The sequence below is a fragment of the Salminus brasiliensis genome, chromosome 20, assembly GCF_030463535.1.
Source record: "Salminus brasiliensis chromosome 20, fSalBra1.hap2, whole genome shotgun sequence".
Classification (NCBI taxonomy): Eukaryota; Metazoa; Chordata; class Actinopteri; order Characiformes; family Bryconidae; genus Salminus; species Salminus brasiliensis.
This window is the reverse complement of record NC_132897.1, coordinates 30,907,262-30,935,026: the sequence shown is the minus strand read 5'-3', so window position 1 is coordinate 30,935,026 and position 27,765 is coordinate 30,907,262. Positions and strand designations below refer to the sequence as shown.

The following is a 27,765-nucleotide window of genomic DNA, read 5'->3' as shown; positions in this document are numbered from 1 at the left end:
GGAAGAGAGTGTCACTCATCACCGAGTTCGCCCGAAACTCGCAACACATTTCTCCCATATTACGAAGTTTGCCAGCTAAGTCGGTTGTCTCAGCGGTATTAAACGATGTGGAACAACGTTGAGCTTTTGATAAATGAGGACACAAACACAGTCCGCCTGTCCAGCGACTCGGAGCACGGCAGCGCCTTGTACCAAGTGGACACGCTCGTGAGAATTTCCCCTTCTGAAAAGGTAGCGCTGGCTAGCTAACTTTGCCTCTATGTTGTGCTGTGGTCAATTGTTGTAACACAACAACAATAATAATAGCGATTGTAATTACAGTCAGATAAATTAGTTAGCTACTTATATGGTGCTTGGTGAAGTAATTGCTTTGCTTATTCGTATTTTCTTCACTTTAAATGGTGCGAAGTTAGCTACCTCCAGGCGCCGGTGTTACCGGTACCGTCCCTAATGTAAACACTGCAGCATTTAAGGTGGAATAGAGAAGATGGAAGGGGGCGAAGTTAATCACCAGAAATTCACCTCAGAGTATTTATAGACTGATAGCTTCAATATTCAATAACGATTATTAAAACAACTACCTGCTTATATACGATATGTGTTTTTTTTTTTTTTTAGCTGTTTTTGTCACATACTGTGTACATACTTCCCTACGTTTGTTTACTCCCAGAAAATATCTGGTAAGTTGGTACTTATTAACGTCACCATCTGCTTGAATAACTAATTTAGGTGTTTCCTCTCTTTATGCAGGTCCCGTCCAACTCCAGGATCTATGCCTCGAATAACCTGAACTGCTGCCTTGTTGTTGCGGATTCTACCGTGGTCCTTTTTGACCCTAGTTTCCAAACCGTTCTCGTTCACCTTTATTTTGGTAAACAGACACTTACATCTATAATTATTAGCTCGGTCTGATAAACTGTCTGTTCATGTAATGTAAATTATTAATGATGGCCTGTGTTCTGTACAGACACACCGGTGGATGCTGTGAGTGTTTGCCCTCAGGGACGTTTTTTGTTCGTTGGAGAGCGGAATGGCAACCTTCACATTATATATGTGCCCATGAAGAAGACCATTTTGGCCAAAGTATGCTTGTGTTTATATAACAATTAAAAAAATATATTATCAAACTATTGAAGTACAAGCCTGAACTATCCTGTTTGACTGCTAATCTGTCTTGTGCCTGAGCTGTTAATTAAAAAAAAATAATTTATTTGATATCATACAACGTGCTTGTGTTGATGTTGTCCTGACAGCCTCTGCAGCAGCCCCCATCAAATGGACATGTGACAACCTATCAAAGCCTCATTCTACATGAAGCACAAAAGTTTCCAGGTAAGTCTAGAAGTAGAAATCCTATTTAAATCATCTTTAAGCCAGAGATGAGTCCTCACGTCTCTTATTATTGACTGAACAACTCTGAGAATGAGCTTAAATTCTCTACTAAAAACACCCAAGTGACTCGAGACAGTGGTGGCTCAGCGGTTAGAGCTCCGGGCTGTCGATAACAGGGTTGTGGGTTCGATTCCCGGGCTCGGCAAGCTGCCACTGTTGGGCCCTTGAGCAAGGCCCTTTACCCTCTTTGCTCCCCGGGTGCTGGAGTTGGCTGCCCACCGCTCTGGGTGTGTGTGTGTGTACTCACTGCCCCTAACATGTGTGTGTGTGAGTGTGTGTTCACTACCAGATGGGTTAAATGCGGAGGACACATTTCGCTGTACACTGTACAGTGACAAATACGTGCACCTTTACCTTTTACCTTTTTACTTGACTCGGACTCACTCCTGAGATGCACCTCCAACTGTTACTGTTACTGTAGAGACCTGACTCTGATACACGTCTCAGAGACTTGCATTCGTATCCGGCGACTCAAGACTTGCACATGCGCATTCTAGAGCTTTAGGACTTGACTAATCTACACCCCAGACACTTGAATCACTCGCGTTCAAAAACTTGAGCCTTAAAGTGGGCTCGCACCCCTGAGACCTGGACTCAACTTGGACTCGAATCAGCCTTGTGCTCGAAGACTCAAAGCTGGACTTGGATTCGCATCTAACAGACTTGACAGTAGACCCTTGCTTGCACTCCTGAGACTTAAGACTTGCATGGGACTCGCACCCCAGAGATTCAAATCAGACTTGCGCTCAAAGACTTGCACCTAACAGACTTGATCAGTGACTCTGACCCCAGATACTTCAATCAGACCTGGAATCAGAGACTGGAGAGTCAACTCTGACTCACCTGAAAGACTTGATACTACTTCATCACAGACACCTAAGACTTGAACACTCACCCTTGTATGAAACATCTCTGATTTGTGTGACTTTCTTCTATTGTACTTCTCTATTTTTTTTTCTTAGGATTGTACCATCTCTTTGTCATTGTTCGTGATGGATTCTTTCATATATCTAATCTTGCTTTGGAGCAGACCCAGAAAGGTTTGTATAGACTCCTCAAAACATGTACATGTTACACCAGAAGTGATTATTAAAATGAAGTCATGTGTTTTGTTGCAGTGGTTAATTGTTCTCCTCTTTGTGTCAATAGCGATTGAAAGCATGGACCTAGGTGCTTTAAACGAGGTAGGTCCAAAAATTGGTAGTCTTTAATCCTCCACAATTTGACAGTTTTATTTTTTGCTGATTATTTAAAATTTGTTGCAGATCCAATCACGCATCCACATTGACTTCTGCTCCACTAAAGAAATCTGCAGAGAGGGCTGCATCTCAGCAGCGCTGGCCTGCTTTGGCAGTGAAGTCCACCTCATGATCGGAGTAATGTTATTCTTAAATTGATTCTTTTTTTTTCTTCTTTTTTTTTATTTTTTATATGTGTAAAAATGTATTGCATTTCTGCAAAAGTTGTTGTTCTGCCTTTACTGTCATTCACCTAAGTCAGGGCTGGTCCTAGAGATCTATCACCCTGCAGAGTTTAGCTCCACCCCGAAACTAACACACCTGATCCAGATAATGAAGGCCTTCAGAAACAACTGAACATTAGAGTCAGCTGTGTTGGATCTGAACTATTCAGGGTGGTAAATCTCCAGGACCAGGATTGAGCAGCCCTGACCTAAGTCATATAAATTTGCTAGCAGAGAATCTTGAGGGGTCGGGTGGTTATTCCAGCAGAGTTCAGACAATATCTGACTTTGGTCTAAAATTGGTGAACATTTTGATGTCTGTAACCTGTTGTAATGGAGTTATGCATCCTTCTTTAAACTTCAAACAAGTTGCAATCTCAGGGAACCAAACATTGTGCAGCATTATGAAGCCAGTAGAGCAGAAAAGATGGGCAGTTTTTTTAGATTAGCTGTAAAAAAAAAAAACTGATGTTAACTATAGTGAAGCTAATGACATTTACGCCTGTGTTTTAGTCTGAGTGCACCAGAATTGTGGTAGAATCACTCCTAGTTTTCAAATTGAAATGACCACGATACAGCGGTTTGGTTTTATGAATGTGGTTAATGAGTTTTCACTTCTTTTTATTTTTTTTAAATTTTTTTATTATTATTATTTTTTTAAATAAACAGGCCAGTGGTGAAAATATTATTTCTCATTGGAGCTTGGGGTCTGATCAGAGGTCGCTTTCCGTTGGAGATGTTCTGGACTCAACTTTAATGCCGGGTAATGCTGCATGTTTTTGTTATTAATCATGATGTTTAATCAGGGTGTTTTACATACAATAATATGATTAGATCTAAAACAAACGTATCTCTTGATTTGATAGATTACGAAGTGCAAAATAGAATGATAGTAAAATTGTTATAAATGTATACTTTTTATCTGTATGTGTATTAACACAATTCCTTGATTAATTACATAAAATCAAATTATCTAACACCAGAAATGCAATAGAGTTCTGCACTTTAACTTAAACTGTTAAACTGTTACCAAACCCAAAAAAACAATGTCTTATTACATTATTGAGAACTTATTACAATATTATAAGTGCTACAAGCCTTTAGCTAGTAAACGTCAGCAAGACCACATGTTTAAAGACATTCTGTAGTAATTGAATGTATTTTGTGTTTGTATACCAGGTGTGAAAAAGATTCAAGTGGTGGACAATTTGATGTACATGCTGAATGAAGAGGTGAGACACAAACTAGTACTAGCTATGTCAAAGGATAAGTATTGATATGATTCTTTATTTCTTCTTGTCATGTATGTAGGATATGTAATCATTTTTTTATTAATAATTTAATAATTATAATTTAAGAATAATTTATAAATTAACTTATAAAAATGTATAATTTTCATATATCTTGGAAAAACAAACAAAAAATCTAAATCCCTGTATTTTGGTTTCATGTCGTAGACTTGCCATTGTGAATGCAAACAAGGGTCCTAATCAAAAGCATCTTTCCCCCCCTTTTTTTCTTATTAGAACATGCTGAGTTTATGGGACGTACGCTCTTTGATCATGTTGTGCTGTTGGCCTGATCTTTACATCTTTGATTTCCTGCTTATAACAGAAGGGGATTTGACATCTATTGGAACGCAAGTGTCTATTTATTACTTTATTATTGTACTCTGTTACTGTAGTTGTCCTTAAAGTATTAACCATTTTTTTTAAACTGTGTTAATGTAATTCCACCTTACACAGTCAAATATGCAGTAGGTGACAGTGGAACTATTTCAGGGCAAGTAAAGGCTACCATTTGGTAAATGTCTAGTACTGTTTATAGTTCCATTTTATTCCCTGGGCTGATGATGAATATCCAGCTAGCTTTTAAAATCGTCATCAAAAAATAAGCAATTTGTAATTAAGACCTTGTTTTTGTGGAATTAGTTGGTGCTGCATTACATATTGCTTGCAAAACAGGTAAATCTTGGTAGGTAACAATAGTATGGACGTAGTTAAGATCTTTTATCGACTTGCTTGCTGTTTTGTGAATCTATACTCTTCAAATTGCAGACAAGAAGGCACCAGCATGAAGATCATGACCTTGACTGCAGTTGAGGGCAAGGTGTGTACTTTTCTTAGTGTGCTCACTGAGACTCGGTTGTGTTTGGATTTTTCCCATGATATAAAATTATTTTTATTGCAATGTATATGTACAACTATAAACATTACAAAATAAAATTATTCATGCATACTTTCACATAAACATTTTTTGTTTTTGTTTTAGTCTCATCTTCGAAAGCTCTTGGTTCAGTCCCTTCCAACTATGGATGTTCTGTACTCTCTTGAGGTGTCTGCAGTGTCCTCATTAGTACAGAAAACCATTAGCATGGTAAGCCCAACACTACAGGCAAACTATACTTCCACTGAAAGTGTTTACCTCCCCCCCCCCCCCCCCTTTGTTATTAATAGATTATTGTAATGTAATAAAGTTGTTCATTGTATTTCCAAACATTTAGGATGTCATCTATTTGCTGGAGGGCGTTACTGATAGTTCCAAGAGGTGAGCTGAACACTATTTGTCTCTGTCCTGACAAAGACGTGCAAATGTACATTTGCAGCTTGTCTAGACCCTGTAGTGAAGTGTTGCCAAAAGAGTAGGTGACTCTGGAGCAGATTAATATAAACCTAATGGCACCTAATGCCAGGCGTGGGCTAGAGGGGTATAAAGCACCTCCAGCATTGAGCTGTGGAGCAGTGGTACTGAGTTGATTGATGGTGCTCCATCCAATACTGTGACAAGTTAGGGATGAGGTGGGGTGGTGATTATCCACCATTATGACCTTGCTAACGCTCTTGTCATTGAATGCAATCAAATCCTCACAGCAATGCCCCAAAATCTAGTAGAAAGCCTTCCCTGTAATGTAGAGACGGATACTCCGAGGGATACACGTTTTTGTATTGCAGAAAGAAAATGCATATTGCAATGTGATATGTATGTTTTTGTTTGTTTGTTTGTCTTCAATGTTGTGCAGCCCTAATAATTAGCACTGTAATGTGTTTGGTATTTTAATTAATGAAGTTTGATATTGATGATGCACGGTTATGTGGTTACCAAATCAAAGCTTTCTTACAAAGCCAAAGAACATGGTTTAATAGTAGTGCACACCTCATTGTAAAAAGAGTTTTTTCAAAGCAACTATGAACTATGAACTGACTAATGCTACCTTTTCAAAGCAGTCCTGAGGCCTCAGCCTTTGGTTTAGTCCTGAGATGCTTCACAGAAGCTTTGCCAGAGAACAGGTATGATCAGATGCAGTTTTGACTTCAGTTAGTAGTAGTAGTAGTATTATGCCAATAATCAGTTTGATCTGTGTTGACATCCATTTTTTTATTTCTGTATTCCTCAGGCTGAATAGGCTTCTGTACAAACACAAGTTTGAAGAAGCAGAGAAGTTTGCAATAGCTTTTGAGCTTGATGTTGAGGTAGTGTTTGTTTGTTTTATTTATTTATTTATTTATATTTGTATATGTTCCACCCCTGGTTTGGAGTGGTGTTAGTGTGTGTTGTGCTGGTATGAGTGGATCAGACACAGCAGTGCTGCTGGAGTATTTAAACACTGTGTTCACTCACTGCCCACTCTATTAGACTCTACGTCTACAAGTTGGACCAACAAGGCAGGAAAGTCAGAGACAGGCTCATTCGTTGCTGTTTGTGTTGGTCATCCTCCCTCTATTCCTTAATCAGTGTTTACAGCATGCTGCCCACAGGGCGCTCTTGGCTGGATATTTCTTGGTTGGTTGACCATTCTCAGTCCGGCAGTGACGGAGAGCTTTAAACACTCTCTCATACCAGCAACACAGGAAGCAACACACTACTAACGCACCCTTTTCACGCCAGTGTCACCGAGAATGACCCACCTCCCAAATAATACCTGTTCTGTGTTGGTCCTGACCATTGAAAAACAGGGTGAAAGGAGGTTAACAAAGTATTCAGAGAAACAGATTGACTATAGTCAGGACTTCTAGAACTACAAAGTGCTCCTGTGTGGGACATCTGATCTAATGGGCTGAGTTCATTCCAAACCAGGGTGGTCATAATATTCTGACTGTATATATATTAAAATGTATATTGTGACCTGTGATGCATGGCATATTTTTGTTCTGGTTTCAGCTGGTGTACAAGGTCAAGTTGGACTTTGTGTTGGAAAAGCTTGCTTCAGTGGCAGTCAATGGACAAGGCCAGGGTGTGTGGGCTGGTCTTGTTGAGGAGGCCAAAACCAACCTGATGAAGATCATGGTATTGTCTAATCATCACACTTTCTAACTACCAAGATACATAAAGGTGTACCAGTCATGCTGTTCTGTCTTGATCAATGTTTAGTGTTTTAGACATCGTGCTTTTGTAATTAGAAATTCGGGTGAAAACAGCTTGCATGTGTATCAGCACGTCCTGGCGGCTGATCAGTTATTTCCGAACCTTAAAATGAAGCTGTATGTGCACGTCTGCTTGTGTCTCCAGGATGAGCAGTATGTGGTCCAGTATTGCCTCAATGCTTTCTGGCCCACACTCAGTACAGCTGAGGAGATGCTGAACTACGCTGCAAACCGCTTCCCGTCATCGCAGATCCAGTCAGCTTTGGCCAAACTTGCCACTTTCTGCAACCTGTACGGTTCAGACAACTTCAAGTACGTAGATTAAGCGGTTTTATGCAAACTATCGCCAAGATTGCTTCCTCAGACTGTAGGTGAATGACTAGTAGCCTGCTTGGTAGTTTAGCCTTTTGAAGTGAAAAAATAATACTGTAGAATACCATATGTTTAATAATATACCATCAACATGTAACAAAGCTACATGTTTAATAAAAGTATAATAATGGGGACTGTTATATGAAATTCAGTTATCCAGTGTCATGAAACCAAAAGAAATGATGTGAGATTTTGCGGCGAGGAAAATTTTCTCCTGACTCTTAGCATGGCGGTCATATTTGTGCAGGAGTCGCTGCACATTCGGACAGTGCACCACCACTCCAGAAATCAGACAAGGGTTTGGATTTGGCTATCTAGCAGTCCTAGGAGTGGGTCTCTCTAAAACTTTTCTCTGTTATGCAGGCCTTAGCTGGACCTCCAATGTTCCTTTTTAACTATAATATCCTAATTGCATTACAGACTTTCAGTTGTTGTTGCATGATGTGTTGTGTTATGAAGTGCTCTTAAAACAGCCGTTAAAAAACGCTTGTGCTTCATTGCTGTGTGAGTAAAATTCTGTCTCTGAATTTATTTTAGTGGCGTCTCATGGATTGAGTTTCTGAACAGCACAGATTACCTAAAAAATATCCTCAGACTCCTGCGCGAGGGAAACCTCAGCAGGGCGCAGTACCTGTGGCTTCGACACGAGGTAAACGCATTTAAGCATACCATGATGTTTGTATTGCATCACGACCTAACAAGCTAGTTAAGGTCCATGATATCGGTGAAAAATGAGAGCTTAAATATCTTTGCACCCAAACCTGTGCTTTGTACTCCTCTTTTTTTATCCACTCTACAGTACCACTACCATAATCTTGCCTGAAATATTCAAAGGAATGTTTAGTCTTTAACATAATGTCTTGGAGATCAGCTCATCTTCTACTTTGGGCATATTACTGCATCTTCTGAAATGTGTAAATGTGTCACCCTGATAGATGCACTGGTTTGAATTTGCAGAATTTTCTTATATTTTTTTATCAATTATTTATGCAAATATTTTTAAGGGTGAGTTTGTGAGTAAGTTCGATGAGAGGTCTCTGCACGTTCTGTTGAACTCCATCCCATCAGATATACCATCACAGGATCTCAGCGTCTGGTTAAAGGGTGTGGTGGTCCCCTTCATGTGGAAAGTCTTGCCGAAAGGACAGGTATGATAGCTGGGGGAAAAAATATCCCTACACAAGGCATTATTTGTCACAATTAATGAACATTACATGTGATGCCCATTAATGTTATGTTAAATAAAGCTGTTGATTTTCACAATGATAAAAGTAGTGTGACTAAATGTGCGACCAGTAAACCTAAACAAAGGAAAACAAAGGAAATTTCTGAAGAAAAAAAAATAGTGTAGGCAGGTTAGGCAGTATGCTAGTGGTTACAGTTCACAGCTACAGGTAATAAACAAAGGACATGGATAAGGTTATGGCTAATTGAAAAAAAAGAGTTAATGTTTACAGTGCGAAAAGTTAATGTTTACAGTTTAGTTTAGTTACAAATTATAGACTTTTTGTTATTCTGATTAGCTGTGTTAATGTAATTGAGGGTTGAAAATCATATTAATGCAGGGCAGTGAAATATTGCACTCACTTCATGCAATGTGTCCACAGAGAATCCTGGCCAAATGGTTGGAACTGCGTGCAAGAGATCTGGAACTAACAGAAAAGGTGCTGGGAAGATTAATACAAAATGAACATTTGCTATCGTTTGTATTTGAAACTCTCCAGACATAAATTTCTGCAACACATGTTTCATTTCCTGTTTAGAATGGCTGGCCTCAAAATGGACTGATGCTGGCGGAACTTGGCCTGCCGTCCTTTTGGATGTCCACTAATCTGGTACTGTTTGGTTATTCTCTTTTTTTTCCACTTCTTTTTGAAATTGTAGAGGGCCACATAATGTATGCTATAAGACAACCTACATGTTTATGATGTGTTGTTTAACCAAAGAAGTTAAACTAAACCTCGAGCTTGTTTGGCTTATTTGAGAACATATTTGGGAGTTGTGTAAAACTCAACTGTATGTTCTCATTTGTTTCTGGAATTCTGTCTTCCACAGACTGAGGACTATAAAACAGAGGAAGTGGAGCATCTTAAGGCGCTGGTGACCAACTTACGGCAACTGTGTGACCTCTACTCCAAATACAACTGCCGGCTCTCCCTCTCTGACTTCGAGATGGTACGTGTGCAACTTACTGATATGACTAATATGATGATATGATATTGGATGTTGTTTTCATGATCAGACCTCAATCAATCAAAAGATTGTGATATGCATTGTGTTATGTGTATTTAGGGAAAGACTAATGGTTTCTGGGAATTCCTTATCCTTGATAAGTCTTATAATAAAATCCAGATCCTTGATAAGTCTTATAATAAAAAAAATATTCAACCATGTGTTTAGTTGCGTTTATGTGTGCTTTATTTTATAGGGAAGTACACGGAGTATGGCATTTCTGATGCTGGATAAAGTGCTTGCTCCAGAGTTGATTCCTGGAGTGGTTGAGAGCAGTGTCAGACCCTATGCTCTCGAGCACAGACTTGACCTTGATCACATCCTGTTAGACTACATCAAGGTAATTCCTGCCTAATCCTCCTCCTCTAGTCAAATAAACTTTCTCTATTTGGTCTAAACTGGTCTAAACACCAGTGAAACCCTTAAAGCATTTATGCACATTTGGCTTTTATGGTACCACCACTAAAAATACTAATGTTAAGACATCCAGTGCTCCTTCCAGAATCATAAAAGGGAGCTCCACTGCTTTACGTCCCAGTGCTGAGTAGCTTTATACCTCTCTAGCTGACGATCACCTGTGTCTAGTTTGTGTTGAGACTTTCCCTCATGTTGAAAGCTTATGTTTTTTCACAATTATGTTCTAGTTAAGGCTTTTAATTTATGTGTTTCACAGTGTGTGCCGTTGAGATTAATTTTGCCGCTGTTAATCTTGGTAGTAATTTGAGTTGTGGTTTCTTCTCAGGATTTGCTGGATTGCTGCAGTTCACAGATCACCTCTCTGTTCACTGAGTGGGAGGCTAAAGCAGTAGCTGTGCTTCACTGCATGGCAGACACCAATGTACGTCCAGTCAATACATACAAACACAAAAGGATATGTTTAATAAACTCTTAACAGCTAATCTGAACTTCTAAAGTATTAAACTGGATGTTACAACATTTTTAAGAATCATGATTAAGTCAACTTGCTTTCTCATATCAGTCGTATCAAATTGTGACTCAGATTGTAGCCCACTGTCAATTCGAACTTATTAGCTTTGAGGTTTTTGTTTGTTCTCCATTTTTGTTGGTTGTATTCATACTGTAAAATTGATTCAAATAATTTTTAGTTCAGGTCAAATTAGTTGATTGGTGTATTGCTTTTAAACTTGCGGCCAGTAGTTACAGTTCTTAATGTTGCTTAAGCCTGTTAAATGTTTTCTTTCCATATATGTAAGGAAAAACTGAGTTTTACTCCCAGATTCCTTTCCTCAAAAGCACAGTACCACTTATGTGTTTCAGCTTGTGATGGATGCCGTGCTCGAGATAATGTACAAGGCTGTGGTCCCCTGGAATGACACAATAGAGAAATTAGTTCAACAGCACCTGGAAAAGGAGCATCCCAAGTAAGTAACTGCAAAAACGCTAAACAAATCTCACCATTTATTTAATATTCATGTTCTAACATTTGGATAGCTAGTCCTCTTATTTAAACTTCACTCACTAGTGATGGGGAGAATAGCGTATTGTGTCCGTTTCCTCTTACAGACAGGAGCTTTTAAAAGAGAGCTATCGTTTGATGGAGCTGAAGAAACTTCTGCGATGTTATGGGATTCGTAACTTGACACTCTCTAACTGTAGAGAGACCATGGTAAGTGCTGTTTTTTTCTGATACGCAGAAGTGTTTGTGAAGCTAAAAAGTAATGTAAGTCTCTGTCACCCAAATTTTAACACACACATGTTAGATTGGCCATGTAGCTACAGAGCAAAAATGTGAATGTCACACATTACATGTTAAAAGGCTAATTATGTTACAACTATAAACAAAAAAACAGTTCAGTTGCCCTACTTTTGCTTTTTTTTATTATTTGGTCATTTATAACTCTGTAAATGCTCACAATGCACAGATGCTGGTGAGGCACATTCTGAAGCAGGACCTGCCCTCGTCTCTGGAGGACTCTCTAAAGCTTGCCGAAGCCTATAAGCTCTGTTCGTCGGAAATCCACTACATCCACTGCATTCAGCTTTTGGAGCGTAATGAGGTATATTGATCAGGACACTTTTCAAATAAGTATGAAAAACACTTTACTTACTAATATATTTTAGTGTGTGCACAAAAATTTGCATGTAAAAATGTCTTCTAGTACCAATGCCGCTGCACACAGTTACACCATTACTGGCTTCTAAATTTGCGTTGTTTGAGGTTTAATGTGTGTGTTTGATGATTTTGAAATTTGTATGTTAAAAAAATGATTTTGTTTTGTTTTGTTGATCTTTGCAGAGGGAGAAGTGCATAGCACAGCTGAAAAGGCTGCCGCCTGCGGAGGCTGAACTTGTAATTGAACGTCTGGCCAGTTGGGCAAGACTCAGGCTGCAAGATAAGGATCATATTTGTGAGGAGGTTTGTGTGCTGTGTAAACTTTCAGAGCGTCTTTAGAATGAAATGGTAACTTTATTTGAAATCGTATTAGAAATTCAGCAATGGCTGCGTTTGCTCAACAGCTTAAGAAGCTGCGGATGCAAGTTGCCCAGACTTTGGCAGAGGCGCTGAAGTACCTGCAGAGCATCCAAAAAGGTGACTTTTTGTCATGGCACTTTGTCATTGGAGAGGTTCTTCATTTTCTGTCTACTTTTATGGTTTACATTACAATTATACATTTACAAACTTATACAATGTTTGTTTGTGTTGCACTTGTGTCTTGTATGCACTGTCTATGTTGCACCATGGTCCGGGAGGAACATTGTTTCGTTTCACTGTGTACTCTGTATGTAGTTGAAATGACAATAAACCCACTTGACTTGACTTGACTTGACTTGACAATCATGTCATAGCAATACTGATCTTTCAGGGATTACTATGAACTGTGTTTATGAACCTAGTGTATGGAAATTCTTAAGAAGTAATATCTTGCCCAGATGATTGGTAGCCAACAGCAAGCTTCTGGTAGAATTCCAGTTGGATATTTCACTGATATATCTGCAATATTTGACGTTAATTGCATTTGTTTTCTTTTTACTTTCCTGGCTACCTTTCAAGCTCAATCCACACAATTGTGATAAGGTTGAGATCAGGACTGTGTTTCAGGCTGTTTTTCAAAGTTTTCAGTTTTGGTAATTGTGGCCAAACAACTCAACTCAACCTTTGTTTGTCATATCTAACTCAATATCTGACTATAACACTTTCACAATGAAAGGTTTCTGTTCCTTTTTCTTTCCTTTTGAACATAGGGTATGTGGTTTTTAATAGTTTATTATGTATATGAATATAAAACATTTTATAATAAGCTCATAAGATTTTTTTTGTAAGCTATAAACATTCAAAACCCAATACGCAAGGTTTAGAGGATAAAGTGACTATTCTATTTTCAAAACCAGTTTATGTAAGCAAGAATTATGGTAATGTAACGTTCGACTTTATCACAGATGATGCCTTGAAGAGGATGGGGTGTGAAAACAATTTGAAAATGTTCACGGCCATTGCTCACCTACAGGTACAGAACGCTTTAATGTACATTTAACTTTTAGATGTAGTGTATCTTCCTGATGGCACTACACACTTACCCAAGTTTGGTCAAATGATTTGGTGGAAATGAGTACACATCTGCATATTTTAATGTGCAATTAGAAAATAGAATTAACTTTGCTGCCACCACCCTACTTCACTGTTCCAATGGTGCTCTCTATTGCTCATGCTCTTCAGGAGGACTTTGACATCTTCCTCACCCCTGAGGAATATGATGATCCAGCAGTGAGACAGAAGTTCAACCAGCAGCTCATCACTGCGTACGAGAACACGAGAGCTTGGCGACACTCTGGGAAGAAACACCCTGACAAAGTGAATATCATTAAAGCTGACAACAAGGCCAAAGCAGCAGTGGCCAATGATCCTGATGGTAAAACTAAAACCCTCTCCACTGAGGCTGGGCTGCACCGCCTGGCCAGACACCTCCAGAGGACTGAGCAGGAGCTGTGGGCAGACCTGGCGGTTCGAGCTTTAGAAGCTGGTAATGTGGAGAAGGCCATTAAAATTCTTAGGTAAGGCATGAGGGCAGTTTCATAAGAGAAAATGATTTAGTGATTTAGAAGCATTGAACTCTTTAGACGTTTGATTCCAGAATCCTCTTCATCCTAAATCATCTTTTTACATTTTAATGATTTGAATTATACAAAAATGAGCAGTACTACCTTGATGTGATGTCGACACTTATCAGCACCCAAACCTTTCAGCTGTGTAAACCACTTTTTAAGCAGATCAAGGCATGGTATCCCAAAACTGTTGATGGACAGTGTAGGTTAACCCCTGCACATCAGTGAGTAACAGGTATCGCTCTTTCTCTTTAGTGAGCTGTACCAGCATCACCCAAACTCCAGCACGGGGAGAGTTCTCTTCAGCACGGCTCAGCGCCTCTGCCAGATGCTAGAGGATAATGTCCCGATGGTGCTGCCTGAGAGAGTGAACCTCCCAGCACTCATCCACAAGCTGGCCTGTCAGGCCATCACTATCTGCCACACAGGTACCTTCTGCTTTACTACAGCATCTTATAAACTTTCTAGTGATTGAGTATTTTAAGTTGTTCTTTGATGTAAAATATTAAATATGTGTCTTTGGCTGGGGTGAAAATACATTTTACAACTGTTATTTTGCCTTATGATTTTCATCTTATGGAGGGCTTGTGAGGGGGAAAAAACAAATACGCTCTGCTTTATTTGGCTCACACAAGCTACATATTATAGCATAGTAACACAGTATCAAAACACTGAAGCTGAAGAGGTCGTAGCCAGTTAGCTGTTAGCCTTGCACCACCACAAGTGTTTGAGATTTATAGTATGTCATGTACTTAACTTGATAAATCAACTATGACAAGATAAATCCAGTTGTTCATTTTAGGGCACCATTAAGCCTACATCTGTGAACTGCTGACTGTTTGCATAATGTAAATATATCTGTAAATGTCTCTGTGTGACAGATCTGCTGCTGGACTGTGTGGAGTTGTGTAAAAGCACTCGTGGGGCTGCTGATGTATATCGCCAGTGTCAGATTGATGACTATGGCTTTGTTGCAAAGGTATGTTTCTTGCCCACCAAACACCTGTTTTTATATACTATATATACGAGAAACAGTACATGGGGACAGAGAATGGCTATGACAGTACATTATATCTATTGGTCCAATTTTTATTGGTAATTACGTTTGGAAAACATATTTTGTGGCTAGTGGGCTTGGCACAGTAAGATCACTGGTTTGATCCCCTGGTCCATTATTACACCACTTCTGATCTAATCTCAGAGCTCATGGTAAGCATAAAAGGTAATGGCTAGCATAACACAATGCAAAAATAATCCACCGGAATAGCTCCAGCAAATTCCCAGTGTACTATTCTAGTCTCACATATTCTGTTGTTTTTTTTTGTTTGTTTGTTTTTTTTGTTTTTTAATTATTGAACATGGAAACATAAGGCTTGAAAGTACAGTATATATCTTTGTTTGACACACCCTGTGTATTCAGGATGCTGTGCTGAATGGTGAAGATGATGCCTATACTGAGAGCAGCGTTCAGGACGTCTTTAATGAGGATGGAATTGTGCTGGATCCAGTCTCAGTTCTTCCAGTTCAGTATAAGATTACCACCAGTCTTCTGCCTCTCTCAGGTATTAAAGTCCAATGCCTCTCTGTCTGTTTGTGAGATAACTGTGTAGAAATTATTCAGTAGCCAGCTCTGATGTAGGTATACAGATTAAATATTATATAATGATACAAATGCTTGAAATTCAGTTGTTTTTTCTGTGCTCTTTAGACTCAGCATTCCATTCCCTGGGCTGCTCTTGCTTGTCATATTGTGCTCTCCAGGAAGGTATTTATAATACACAACCCATTTTAGTTTTACAACCTTTTTGCTTTGTTTGAGACAGTCTGTTAGCCAAGATTTGGCATCTGAAGTTTGCTTGTTTAGTTTACACCAGGAGATGCTAGTATTTGACTTGAGCACTCTCTCTGGGTGGGTATGGGGGCCTTCTCTCTCCCAATCACTCATAGCTATGCTAGACAATGGGGGGTATCTGTTTGCTGATGTAACAGAACTGGCAGTCCATGCTCTCCTCCAAGCATGTTAAGCTGCCCAGTGATGAAGCCAGTCAACCATATCTTTTTTTTTTTTTAACTACATGTGACTCTGAGACCAAGGTTGTTGGTGGCACAACAGATAACATCACTACCTGCTAGTTACAACACCATGTGGGAGACCAGGGTTCGATTCCTGGTCTGGGTGACTATGCTGCGCTACACCAATAAGAATCCTTGAGCAAGACTCCTAACACTACACTGGCCCTCCTCTGTAATACCAGTAACCTTGTAAGTCGCTCTGGATAAGAGCGTCAGCTAAATGCCGTAAATGTAAATGTAAGGTGAGATGGGCGACAGTCTAAGTCCAGTGTTTGTTCGCAACGCTAGCCGAGCAAACACACCTCGGCTGATTTTGTGTTTGCGGTTACTTTATATGGCTTTGTAAAACATTTTAACTGACTATTAATATGTGTAAAACTATCAGCCTGTTTTTTAACCTGCATTATAATGTTTCTGCGTTGTTATTATAGACAATGACTTTGTTCGGCCACTGCTGGGACCCATGGCCACTATGCTTCAAAGTCTGCAGGAGTGCAGTCAGCTAGAGCTGGCCCTCAGGCTCCTACTGGAGTCTTATGGCAGCATTTTGCAGCACTTTGTTTCCAACAACATGGACCTTACTTTGAGCATGAAGGTGGGGCAAAGGTCAAAACTAAAGAAATCATTGTATCTAGTTTAATCAGCCTCTCATACCTTATATCTGTTATCTCTTTACTTCAGCTTCACACTAACAGTCGTTTAGTCCGAGACAAACAGACACTTGACGCAATCGAGAAAACTGCTCTGTCTTCCATTAGAGTTGTTGTGGTCTCCTTGTTGCATAAGGTAAGCATTCTATGAACAGACATTGTTTGTTTATTTGTTTATCTATCTAGGTTTTATATTCAAAATTCTTCTTTTTCTGTGTTTTAGGTCTTGAACTGGAGGGTAGTCGATTGTGACTTGGCCATTGGACTTTGCACCATTTTGTGTAAATCTGAGGTGCTTGATATTCTGTGGAAAATAATTACGAGCGCTTGGCAGAACTATGACAAGATCATGGTAAGACAGTCTTAGTTTATAAGCCTGTGATTATTTGTTTATCCTTGGCATTTTAAACACTGTAGTTTTCGCCTTTCTCTTCTCCAGGCTGTTGCCATGGTCGGTGCCCATTTCTGCTCACTGTATAATAATAAAGAAGAGAAGCAGAAGTTCTTGGCAGTCATCACAGATGCAGAATGGGGAATTAAGCTTGGAAAATGTGGGGTTAGTAAAAATAATTAAAATAAAATGGTCATATTATGAATTGCATTAAAATGGAATACTTCATTTGGTTTCTAATTAAACCCCAAATATTTATTTAACACAATATGAATTAATTTTATAATCAAGTGTATGTTTTTGATAAATGGTAATGGTATTAAAATAATACAAAGACTGTTTAAAATTAGATTTTAAATAAATAGAGATCATGCACAATAAGTATAATGATGCAAAAACTTATAATGATGCATCTCTTAGTTTTTCTATATTTTTTACATGAATTGAAGGTTTTTTACCCCCTCCTGTAAAGTTGGCATTCAAGGTTTTTGCCCGACAACCAAAACCCCCTAATATTAGATTTTTTTATATATTAATTTAAAAACAGCCCACTTAGTGTCCATGTTTTGCTTTTATCCAGGTTTCTATTCAGTCCGTATTCAGACAGTGTTCTGAGACTAAGAGGAATTTGATTCCTGTCCTTGTGAAGAACAGGAAAATCACAGCTGAGATATTACAGGAGTACTGCAAGTAAGTATTTTCTAAACAATTCATGTAACAAGCATGCAAATTATTAATTTTGTGAAGTGGAGTCTTTGCTGTGAGCAAAGAATCTCCTCAAACACAGCACAGTAGCAGCTCGTGACATTATTCACATTTACATTTACATTTACGGCATTTAGCAGACGCTCTTATCCAGAGTGCTTTGCTATTTACCCAAGAAAAAACCTTAGCTAGTTAGAATAGACTAATAATTCAAAGATACCTCTAAGCTTAGACATTGCTAAACACAATACAATATAGCGACCATAGTACTCTATTCGCCCAAGTACTCTCGGAAGAGGTGGGTCTTCAGTTTGCGTTTGAAGACAGCGAGTGACTCGGCCGTTTGGACACCCAGGGGAAGCTCATTCCACCACTTTGGTGCCAGGACAGAAAAAAGCCTGGACGCTTGTCTTCCATGGATTTTGAGGGATGGCGGGTCGAGCCGAGCCATACTTGAAGCTCGAAGGGCTTCAAGACCGGCTTTGGACCATTGCCATCAAGTACGGAGGGGCTGGTCCAGTCTTGGCTTTGTAGGCCAGCGTCAGCGTTGTTTTCACCTAACACACAGAAAGAATATTTCATTTTTTTGGGCCAACTTTTTATGTTCAATTCACTAAAGACACAATGCCACCAGGCCCCACCATAAGGGTTTAGTTTCTGAACTTCTCAAGGTTTTTTATTGTTTGTTTTTTTTATTGTCATTTTTTCATGTTTAATGTAAGGGTCAACTGTTGAATTTATATTATTATTTTTATTATTATTATTATTATTATTATTATGTTCTTTAATGTGAACTCTTTCTTCTTTGTTCTGTAGCACATATGGGCTGGACAGTGACTCTGCGGTCAGTCTGTTCATTACTACCCTGTTGCTACAGGAGGAAGGAGAGTATAAGCCTGGTGCACTGGGAGCTGGTGACCCTGGATTGACCCTGGGGGATGAGGACACACCGATGGGTCACGAGGACATCCTGGAACGTGCCCTAAAGATTGTTCCTCAGCTGAGCTCCACCAGTGACCTGGTTATCCGGCTGCACACAGCACTGACCAAGGTTTTTTTTTGTTTGTTTGTTTTTATGTATTTTTGCTGTTGGTGAAATTGATATACTAAACTAATCAAGAGTTGGTGCCTTTTTTTGTAATCCATTATTCTGTATATATTTCTGGGCTGCAGCTGAATCCCTACAACTATGAGAGGATTGAGAGAGTGCTGAAAACAATTCAGACTGCTGATGAAAGCACCACTGTTTTACCTCTCTGTCAGGTGAGAATTTTAGTTAACTACCAGTGATGATGATCCAGGACCTAAAACTGAACCACATCTGTAGTTAAAGATCCCCATTCGTAAATAACTACATCATTTTATAAATAATAGTAGGAATGTACCGATTCATGATAAGCCTTTATTTATATATATTATATATATATAATTTATTATTTATTTATTTTTATTGTTAAATCATGAGCCCAGTATGTTGTATGATCTACCTACAAGGCTGGACCTAGAAGGTAAAAGGATGTGCCCCATGACATGAACATACTGGACTGGGTTGTTGACTGATGCAGGGGTTGTTTGACACACTGGTTTTCCAAGAGTTTGATATCATAATTAATGGAATACTTAAGTCTGCATGATGCCCATTGTCATTTGTGCCTTGTGTTGGACCCCTAAAAGTTTGTGTTGTATAGTCTCCTTACACCTGGTCACATGGATTGTATTGTGAAAAGATTTTAGCCACATGCATTTACACTTTGTAGTAACCTATGCTCCGGTTAGTCAACTAAAATCTACAAATTTGCTCATTGCACAGCAGTTATTACTGGTGTTTTGATTGTCCTGGGAGGGGTTTTGCTTGTTGAATCATTGAGAGGCCGAGGCGTGTACACTTCTGTGAGATGAGGCTCTGATGCATCACGGACCACGTTCAAACCTGGCATTAATGTGTATCCTGAGTGGAAGTCTCCTATTACTTTCAGCTGTTCTCTAGCAACTGAACCTTATGTTGTGAAAATAAAGAATCCTCTTTTTTCCTCATTTTGCAGATGTTGGGTTTACTTCAGCACCTGAAGTCCCACAAACGTATTTCTCCTCCCACCGAGCTGGAGAACACCTATCTTTTGGAAAACTCTCTGGAAAGCACACCACTCGCAAACATGCGCTTGCCCTTTCACCTTCTACTCCAGACGAACCACTTTTTCTGGAAGATCGTTTGTGAGTATTAGTGTTAGAAGGAGTTGAATAGTCTTGGTTTCACTTCTTCAGCTGCAGGTCAGTGGTTACCTGTTTACTTCAAGAAAAAAAAATCATGACATTAGTGGGCTTTCTTGCAGGAACTGCTCTTTTTAGGCCTTTCCACAGCATTTCTGTTGAGCATTGGCCTTTCCAAATGTTGGATTTCTGATGGACTTTGTAGACTTGTGTACCTAGGATCATTGTCTTGCTGCATGACCCACAGAGAGTTGAGCTTCAATTCAGAGACAGATATCCTGATGTTCTCCTTTAGAATTTGCTGATAGAATCCAGAATTGATAGGTCCATCAATATGGACCAGAAGCAGCCAAATGCCTTGCTATCATGCCATGTAAACCAGTTTGATCAGTGATTGTGGACTTTCTTGTAACTTCCCATGATGTTATGAATGTTTGCTGGGCAGCTATGGCTAGGAAGCTGTTTCTAAACCATGTAGCTGAAAGCATGTTGACAGTATATTCCTTAATTGTTCTATATTCCTAAAAAAAATTTATGATTATTATTTTTTTGTTCTTTATATATAGCTCCAGAGCTCAATGAGGAGACATTACCAACATTGCTTCTCATGTCCAAGCTCATGAAGGTAAGACAGATGTATGACAGACTGACAGAAGTGAGAGCAACATGGTCTTACATTATCTAGTGTCACTAAAGGACAGTGAGCCTGAAGAGCTTACACAAGTAGACTACTTCCTCTACACTGACTTATCTGAGATAAACGTAGGGTTGGTTTCACTGACAGGAATTAAACCTAGTCCTAGACTACACAGTATTATGAATAGAGATTCTCCAGTTAGAGGAAAAAGTGGTCCTGGACTAATCTCAATCCCCATAATATCTGAAGTTTACTTCTTTTAGGAGATGCTAGGCTAACATTGCTAACAAACACTGAACCTAAACTGACTGTCATTTCACTTAAAACTGATATGTGGTAATAATATGCCCTAATATGGCCCTGATCTAATTATATATTTTTCCTTTTTTTCCCACACAGGTTAGCCTGGATAAGCTTTATGTCTTGGCAGTGAATCACGTGTTCAAGCATGACCTGATGCCCTTGTTGCTGGATCAGACTAAACGCACACAGGGTCAGGGCCCCAAGAGAGACACTGACACTGTGATACAGAATATATTTAAACATGCTCTCTGCATTCAGAACCTGGAACTGGCTGCAGCAACCATCCACAAAATTGCTCAAGATGTGCCATCAGGTCAGAATAAAAGAATGTAGGACACCTCCTCTGAACATAAATATATATTTCTATTTCTAAATGATCAGTTACAATTTGTGGAAGAATGGTCAAATTAAAATGCAGTAAACATACACTTAACATTGAAATATGTCATTAATATCTGTAAATATTCTGTAATATCTGGAACATTACATCAAATAGCAGCTCTAAATATGTCATAAATCTTGTTCGAACAGGATTAGTTTTACATTGGGAGGTGGAGTAATGTAATTTTACTACAGGACGTCTGCAAAGCGTATAAACGATTTGCAGGGGATAAGAAATCTCAACATAAATCACTGAGATGGAAGTTTACTTCTTTTTTCAATGGCTCATTTGACACGGTAGCACAGTCTACAAATGACTGACATGGCGCATTTCGACTGGACTAAAATTACTGAGAAATTACACCACCTCCCCATGTAAAACAAATCCTGTCTGAATAGGGCTTTATTTGTAAAGAGGGATTGTTACATTTATTAAGTTTCAGAGAGGGTGTACTTATTCTATGCTATGTACTGTAAATGTTTATGAACATACACTACCTTAAAGGCTTTGTTATACTCTCTGTTTAAAATGCACTCTACTTTTCCTGCAGGTGCAGAGAAAACCATGTTTTTAAAATTCAGCTTGGAGCTTGTTCATAAATTGTTGAAGTCTGATACTCTAGAGGTAAATGTCTTCATATCAGAGTTCTTCACATGTTTTAAAGACTAGAGCATTTTTTTACAATTGAACAGTGCGGAGCTTTACACACATGCAACAAATGCAGCATAGAAGCAGTATAAACGGCTTGCATTTGGAAGATGGAATGATTCATTATTTGTGTCCTCAGTCAGTCTGATACTGACTGTACCAAATCAGTACCATCCACTTTAGCTTCTCCATTCATTGTGATAAGAGAACCTCATATTTGTCCTCATGTTTGTTGTATGCAACACAGCACAAATGAGATGAAAACATTGCAGTGCTTCTTTTACTTACTCATTTGCTTTCCCATCCTACTCTTTTTGCGCTTGTGATTAGGAGGAGTTACAGACGAGGGGGGAGATGCTCACCTCTAAGCTGCAGTTGCAGTACCAGCGCTCAGCCACAGAGAACGCCCTCATATCGTTTCAGCTTGACTGCCCCGACCTCCTCAAACTCACAGGACTCCCCGGTCGCCTTATTGTTGCGCTGTTTGAGCACGGCTCAGTGGTGGAGCGCATGAAAGGCCCTGCTGGGCAGATCTACCCTGGTGAGAGCAAACTTTGTTATTAACAAATAACATTAACAATAAAGATGTTTAACCATGGACTTCGTGTCCATGAAGATGTTTAACAATGCGGATGGTTGGGTGTGCAGAAGTTTAGCTGTGCAGATGGTTAGCCACTGAGATGTTTAACCATGTAAATGGGATGAGATGGGTAACCTAAGTGCTTAATTAAATGAAGGTCATTGAATGTAGTTCATTTATAATTTATCTCTGACAGATATTCACACTGTGGCTAAAGAGATTGCCACCATCAATGGCGTCGACCTCCTGAAGATCCGGAATATTCTCTTGGAGAAGTGGCTTTGCAAAACTGAGCAGTCAAATGGCAAAGTGAGTCACATAAACACATGCTGGTGAATATATTGTGAAACACATTTTAACCTCTGATGAATTAAGTTTTTTTTTTTTTTATGTTAATATTACATATATTACGTATTCATGATGGGCCAACACATGCTGTTTAATTTTGTAACGGAGGTCTGTAATTCACTATAGGACATACAGTATCAGGACCAAGTCACTGATATTACTGATGACCCCGATCTCATGAGGTAAATGTACAACTCCTCTATTACTAATTATATAGGGTTATATAGGTTGGAACTGACTGTAATATAATGACTGTTTATCTGTCTCCATATTCAGAGTGGTGTACTTGCTGCAGATGCACCCTATGGACATGAGTGCCCGTTTGCTCAGTCCAATCCTGACTGCTGAGACCTGGGTAAGAAATAATGGGTATTGGATCTCCATGCATCAGGCTTGTGTAGTTTTTAAGGAGCTTGAAATACAATAGAGACAGGATGGCTCAGGCTTTATATCTTAAGCATCAGCTTTTTTTCATGGTGTAATGTCTACTACCATGTAAATAGTTCCTCTAGTAGAGTATTCTGTGGCTGTGTAAAAATTTCCTGAGGTCAAAGATTTCCACACTACTTCATATGCACTATACACTACTTCATATACAATATACACTACTTCATATATCTCTGTCGACCCCTTGCACTCTGCATATTGGGCCTACATGTATGTGGATGATGCCATGAAAATCTTATCCTTATTCTTCAAGACCTCAAACAGCAAACTTTTCAGATTATTCTCATGTTTTGTCTGCAGCCGTTGGGTGGATCAGGCCTCAGACTGACCTTTGAGCATCGCAGTCGCGCCCTGCTCTGTCTCATTCACATCGCTGACTCTGCCACACTGGAGCTCCTGTCCCACACACCCAGCGATAAAGTCAAGTACGTGCCAGCGGTCTCCTATTGATCTGTAAATGATATTTGACTAATGAGCTAAAACCATTTTCAGAATGAATACAAATTGTAGCCCACTTTTCTAGTATGTAAGTAATTAGTTAATCAGCAAGAGAAGGACAAAATCTACTTCAGAAAATCACCTTAGCCTCAAACTTTTGTTTATTTTTATAGGTAGACATATTTTATGGGTTCCAGATATGACTGTTCTTTGGCTTTCTTTCGCTAAGGCGAACTGGAATCAGAATTAAAATATTATATCAAACAAGCAAGTTCAAAATGAAAGGAGCTCTTTAGTGCCCTATAGAATTCTGGAGCACTCATGTTGGATTCCTGACAGTTTGTGGTTTATTGATCACTTTTAAAACTACACGTTTTATTATGAAACGAGGAACGTAGTAACAACCGCAGTCCATTTATTTTTTTTAAAGATAGTCCCACTTATTTAAGGGAATAGTTATTCATAAAATCAAATGAATTTGACTTCCCACTTGCAGTTGATGAGTAAAGACTGGTTTGCTTGGTTTACAGTGGCAGGTACTAAGCTAACACTGCTAACAAACTCTACACTCAGACTGTCAACAGTCTCTACATATATACACACGCAGATGAATTATTGATGGCATAGAAGATGGAATGACTTAAAAAATAATCTAAGAGCTGAATGGCACTTTTAGATTAAATGTTTAAATAAGGTCTATCTATGTTGTACATGTACAGTAGTTTCCACAGTACTACCTAACAAAGGCTGCTCATTATTGACCTTCATATTGGAAGTTTCCATTCCACCTATTTAGTTCTCTTATTGTCAGCTGTGTATCTTCTATCCCAGATATTACCTGAAATGCTACGTGTATCTTTCTCAACTGGAGGCTCTTAACATTCCATACAACCTGGAGATGTTTCTCAGCAGCCCTAAAGAAGGCATGATCAAGGGTTTGTGGAAGAACCACAGCAACGAACCACAGGTAGAAACGGCTTGCTTTAATACAGTGATTAGTACAGATTTGGCCTTGGGACCCACTTAACTTGTATGATCTTAAGGACCAACTGTCCTGAAGGTTTTGCATCATATACAGCAGCCTGGGCCATGTAAAACTTAGAACTTAGAACCAACGCCATGGTGGTTATCATTACTGTATCTCTTTACCCCTGTTTAGGCTGTGCGTTTAGTGGCGGATCTCTGTTTGGAGTATGAGGTGTATGATACTCCGTTATGGAGTGGCATCCTGCAAAAGCTCCTGGTGTTTAATATGGTATGTCTTTTGGATATCTCCAAGGATGTGGGAACTTTTTTTGATTAATGATCGGTATAGCTGCTTATATTCTTGGTATTTATTCATAATGCGTTTATGATGTGAGTTTAAAAAAAAGAATATATATATATATATATATATATATATATATATATATATATATATATATATATATAATAAATGATGGCCAATGTTTACTCCCTGTGTAGATAAGTTATCTGCAGAAGATTCTGGAAACTCTCAGAGCTGTGCCCAGCCTTCTCGAGGTACTGACTCCTGATCTACATGTTTTTTGATATAATACAGCATTTTTCAAATGTGTCCATCCATGAGCTTATATATTTCTCTAAAAGCAGCCATCTCAACTTCCTACAGGTGCCGAGCTTCTCCAGAACCTGGCGCAGTGTGATCCTTGCCCCTTTCATGACAGGTAATAGTCTGCTTATGTGTAAATTGCTTTTATATTGAGGTGAAATGAATTACATCAGAAATTATGCAGTATTCTAAACATTCTGTATCTGCTTGCTTTACAGCCTCTCTTCCTCTAAGTCCCCATCAACAGGCCACTTTCTACAAGACCTTTGTACTTCTGCTAAAGTAAGAATACTTTGTTACTTAAGCTAACAGCTAAATAACTGCAAAGGCAGCAGTTATTGTAAAATGCAATGCACCTTATGAACCATCTTACTCAAGCATCGACCCACTCTAAGATTGTCCACAGGGGGTGCTGTTAGTGTCCCATTAGCTTTCCTTCCATTGAATTTGTGACTGTCTCTTTGTCTATCTATGTATTTATTAATTTATTAAGTGGATCTAAATGGTAGAACCTGACCAAAGTTTGCCGATATTGACAGTCCACTGTTTTAGCGTTTTCAGTGAAAAATATTGCAGATATTTAGCTGGTAATTACTGTCTTTTATTTTTTTTTGATAGAGCATTAACCAGATTTAATCTCTCGACAATATGGCAAACCCTTAGACAGCTGTGCCAAGGAGAAATCCAGTAGGAGCCAGTTTGAAGCTCTGTAAACTAAACAAAACTCAACCCCCCCAATTGCAAAACTGGGGGGGGGGGGGAATGTGGCTCCAATCCCAGTTCTGCAATTATTTGTTATATGTAAATTAGTGTAAGAAGCTCTCTAGTAATTATATATCTAATAATGTTTTATCAGATGCCCATTTCTGTTGAATTTGGACTTGATTGGAATTGCTAAGCGCTTCGCCCAGTTCAACCTCATGGCCTACTCCCTTGGGACCCTCTTACTGATCCCCTGTTCTGAGAAGAGGCATCAACAAATCCAAGTGAGTTCTTGTTTGTCCATCACAAAAGATGATGGGAGAAATGTTGACTTGTAAGGTCCACTTTCAGGCCAGACTGTTGCTGGGTTGTAAAAGCCAAAATGCAAGCTGATACAATGATACATTAAACTTGTTATTGTGACAACCCTGCATACAGGTATTGTATACAAATGTCTTCGGATTAAAAAACAATGCAGTCAAAAATGCAGATACTTCATGTCAGCCTTGGACCATTCTTAATTTGGTTCTTGCTGTAGAAGAAGAAATCACAGACTCTCTCTGTTTATATTAGAGCTTTCTGATGTCCTGCAACCCTGCCGTCATTCTGGATCAGCTGGAGGAGAGTATGAACACTGGGGAACTGGCTGGCATTCCATCTCAGGTTTGAAAGCTTTTTAAATAGATATATATATATTGTCAGTTTTGATGTTCCCAGTGATTTAACCATCTTTAAATGTGTTTACCCGTTTCTCAACTACAGGTCAGAGACACTGTGCTGCAGTTTCTTTTCCAAAATAATCGCTACCAGGGACTGATGAAGACCAAACACTTTCAGGCCCTTATGAAACATTTCACCTCTAAGGGTCATTCTGAGAAGGTGAACGAGCTGGTCAAGTACCTTGTGAACCACAACAGGTAAGGTGTCTTTAAATATAGCAATTTAATTTACACAAATACATAAACTAATCATCTACTTTGAGGTCTGCCTGCCTAATACGTCCACTCTACATTTGTACATATGGCGGCATATTTAACCCCAGACCTCAGTAAAACCTCAGTGTATTATGACCGTCAGCTGCCATCACAATTAATCACAGAGTGACCAGAATAGGGTGCTGTGGGGTCAAGAAAAAGAAAGTTTACGTCTGTGATTACATAGATGTCTACACGCTTCAGTTTGTGCCTGAGCCTAAAGTAAGATGCAAAGTTATCGGCCACAGCTGTTGGCCCTAATTTCAAATTTGAACCTATAACAGTGATTTACTGTATGTTGTTCCATTTATCTATAAGTGTTAGTATTTTGTAATGTCACTGTTTATGGTATGGGATCGCTCAGTCCTGACTGTACAGATCTACAGCAGTTTCTTAGTCTTACCCTTAGAAACACTGCCTCATTTCTCCTTTCAATTAGGGAGGAAGAAGCCATTGATCTTGCTCAGGAGTACCTCCGATGTAAAGAGCTGAAAGCTGGGACAAGAACTCCTTCAAAAGACGTTCATTCTGACCCCATCAAGGTAATGAGAAACACTGAAATGCTACTTTGTGTTGGTTACAAATTGTTGTATTTTATTGTATTTACTTCATGTTTAATTGCACAGCATTATGCTGCACATTCACTTTTGCACATTAAATAAAATCTTATTTTATCTTTTATAGGAGTATTTGCATAACACTCACCTATTTTGATTTGCATAACGTGGCATAAGAGCTATATTAATAAATATATTTTCTTTTCCCCATTTCAGGAATTCTTGGCTCAAGCAATGGAATCTCGAGGTTGACTCCAGAAGGAAATGGCTC

At 39.0% G+C, this 27,765-nt stretch overlaps 1 protein-coding gene across 1 annotated transcript; it reads left to right on the top strand.

Annotated features, from left to right (window-relative positions):
- Positions 1-105: 105 nt before the first annotated feature.
- Positions 106-27,765, top strand: kntc1 (kinetochore associated 1). The gene is made up of 61 exons (XM_072664584.1): positions 106-231; positions 751-871; positions 968-1,083; positions 1,254-1,332; positions 2,355-2,432; positions 2,542-2,576; positions 2,658-2,768; positions 3,524-3,617; positions 4,034-4,086; positions 4,381-4,493; positions 4,912-4,963; positions 5,126-5,230; positions 5,358-5,401; positions 6,079-6,141; positions 6,249-6,324; positions 7,013-7,138; positions 7,361-7,527; positions 8,125-8,236; positions 8,592-8,735; positions 9,195-9,251; positions 9,351-9,422; positions 9,643-9,762; positions 10,016-10,159; positions 10,562-10,657; positions 11,098-11,201; positions 11,344-11,446; positions 11,703-11,837; positions 12,077-12,196; positions 12,298-12,370; positions 13,219-13,286; positions 13,496-13,830; positions 14,137-14,309; positions 14,763-14,860; positions 15,302-15,443; positions 15,590-15,646; positions 16,386-16,549; positions 16,636-16,740; positions 16,828-16,956; positions 17,044-17,160; positions 17,576-17,685; positions 18,517-18,751; positions 18,874-18,963; positions 19,743-19,911; positions 20,475-20,533; positions 20,945-21,161; positions 21,781-21,854; positions 22,209-22,419; positions 22,655-22,767; positions 22,933-22,988; positions 23,083-23,161; positions 23,554-23,678; positions 24,523-24,658; positions 24,851-24,946; positions 25,156-25,212; positions 25,322-25,376; positions 25,480-25,543; positions 26,118-26,247; positions 26,537-26,626; positions 26,726-26,880; positions 27,377-27,479; positions 27,711-27,765. Exons 1-61 carry the CDS (start codon positions 106-108, stop codon positions 27,744-27,746), a joined length of 6,687 nt encoding a protein of 2,228 aa, XP_072520685.1. The 3' UTR covers positions 27,747-27,765.

Coding starts and splice junctions, on each gene's coding strand:
- kntc1 (XM_072664584.1), top strand. CDS start 106: ATGTGGAACAACGTTGAGCTTTTGATAAATGAGGACACAAACACAGTC. Junction 1,333..2,354: donor TGAAGCACAAAAGTTTCCAG/GTAAGTCTAGAA, acceptor TTTTTTTCTTAG/GATTGTACCATCTCTTTGTC. Junction 7,139..7,360: donor CCAACCTGATGAAGATCATG/GTATTGTCTAAT, acceptor TTGTGTCTCCAG/GATGAGCAGTATGTGGTCCA.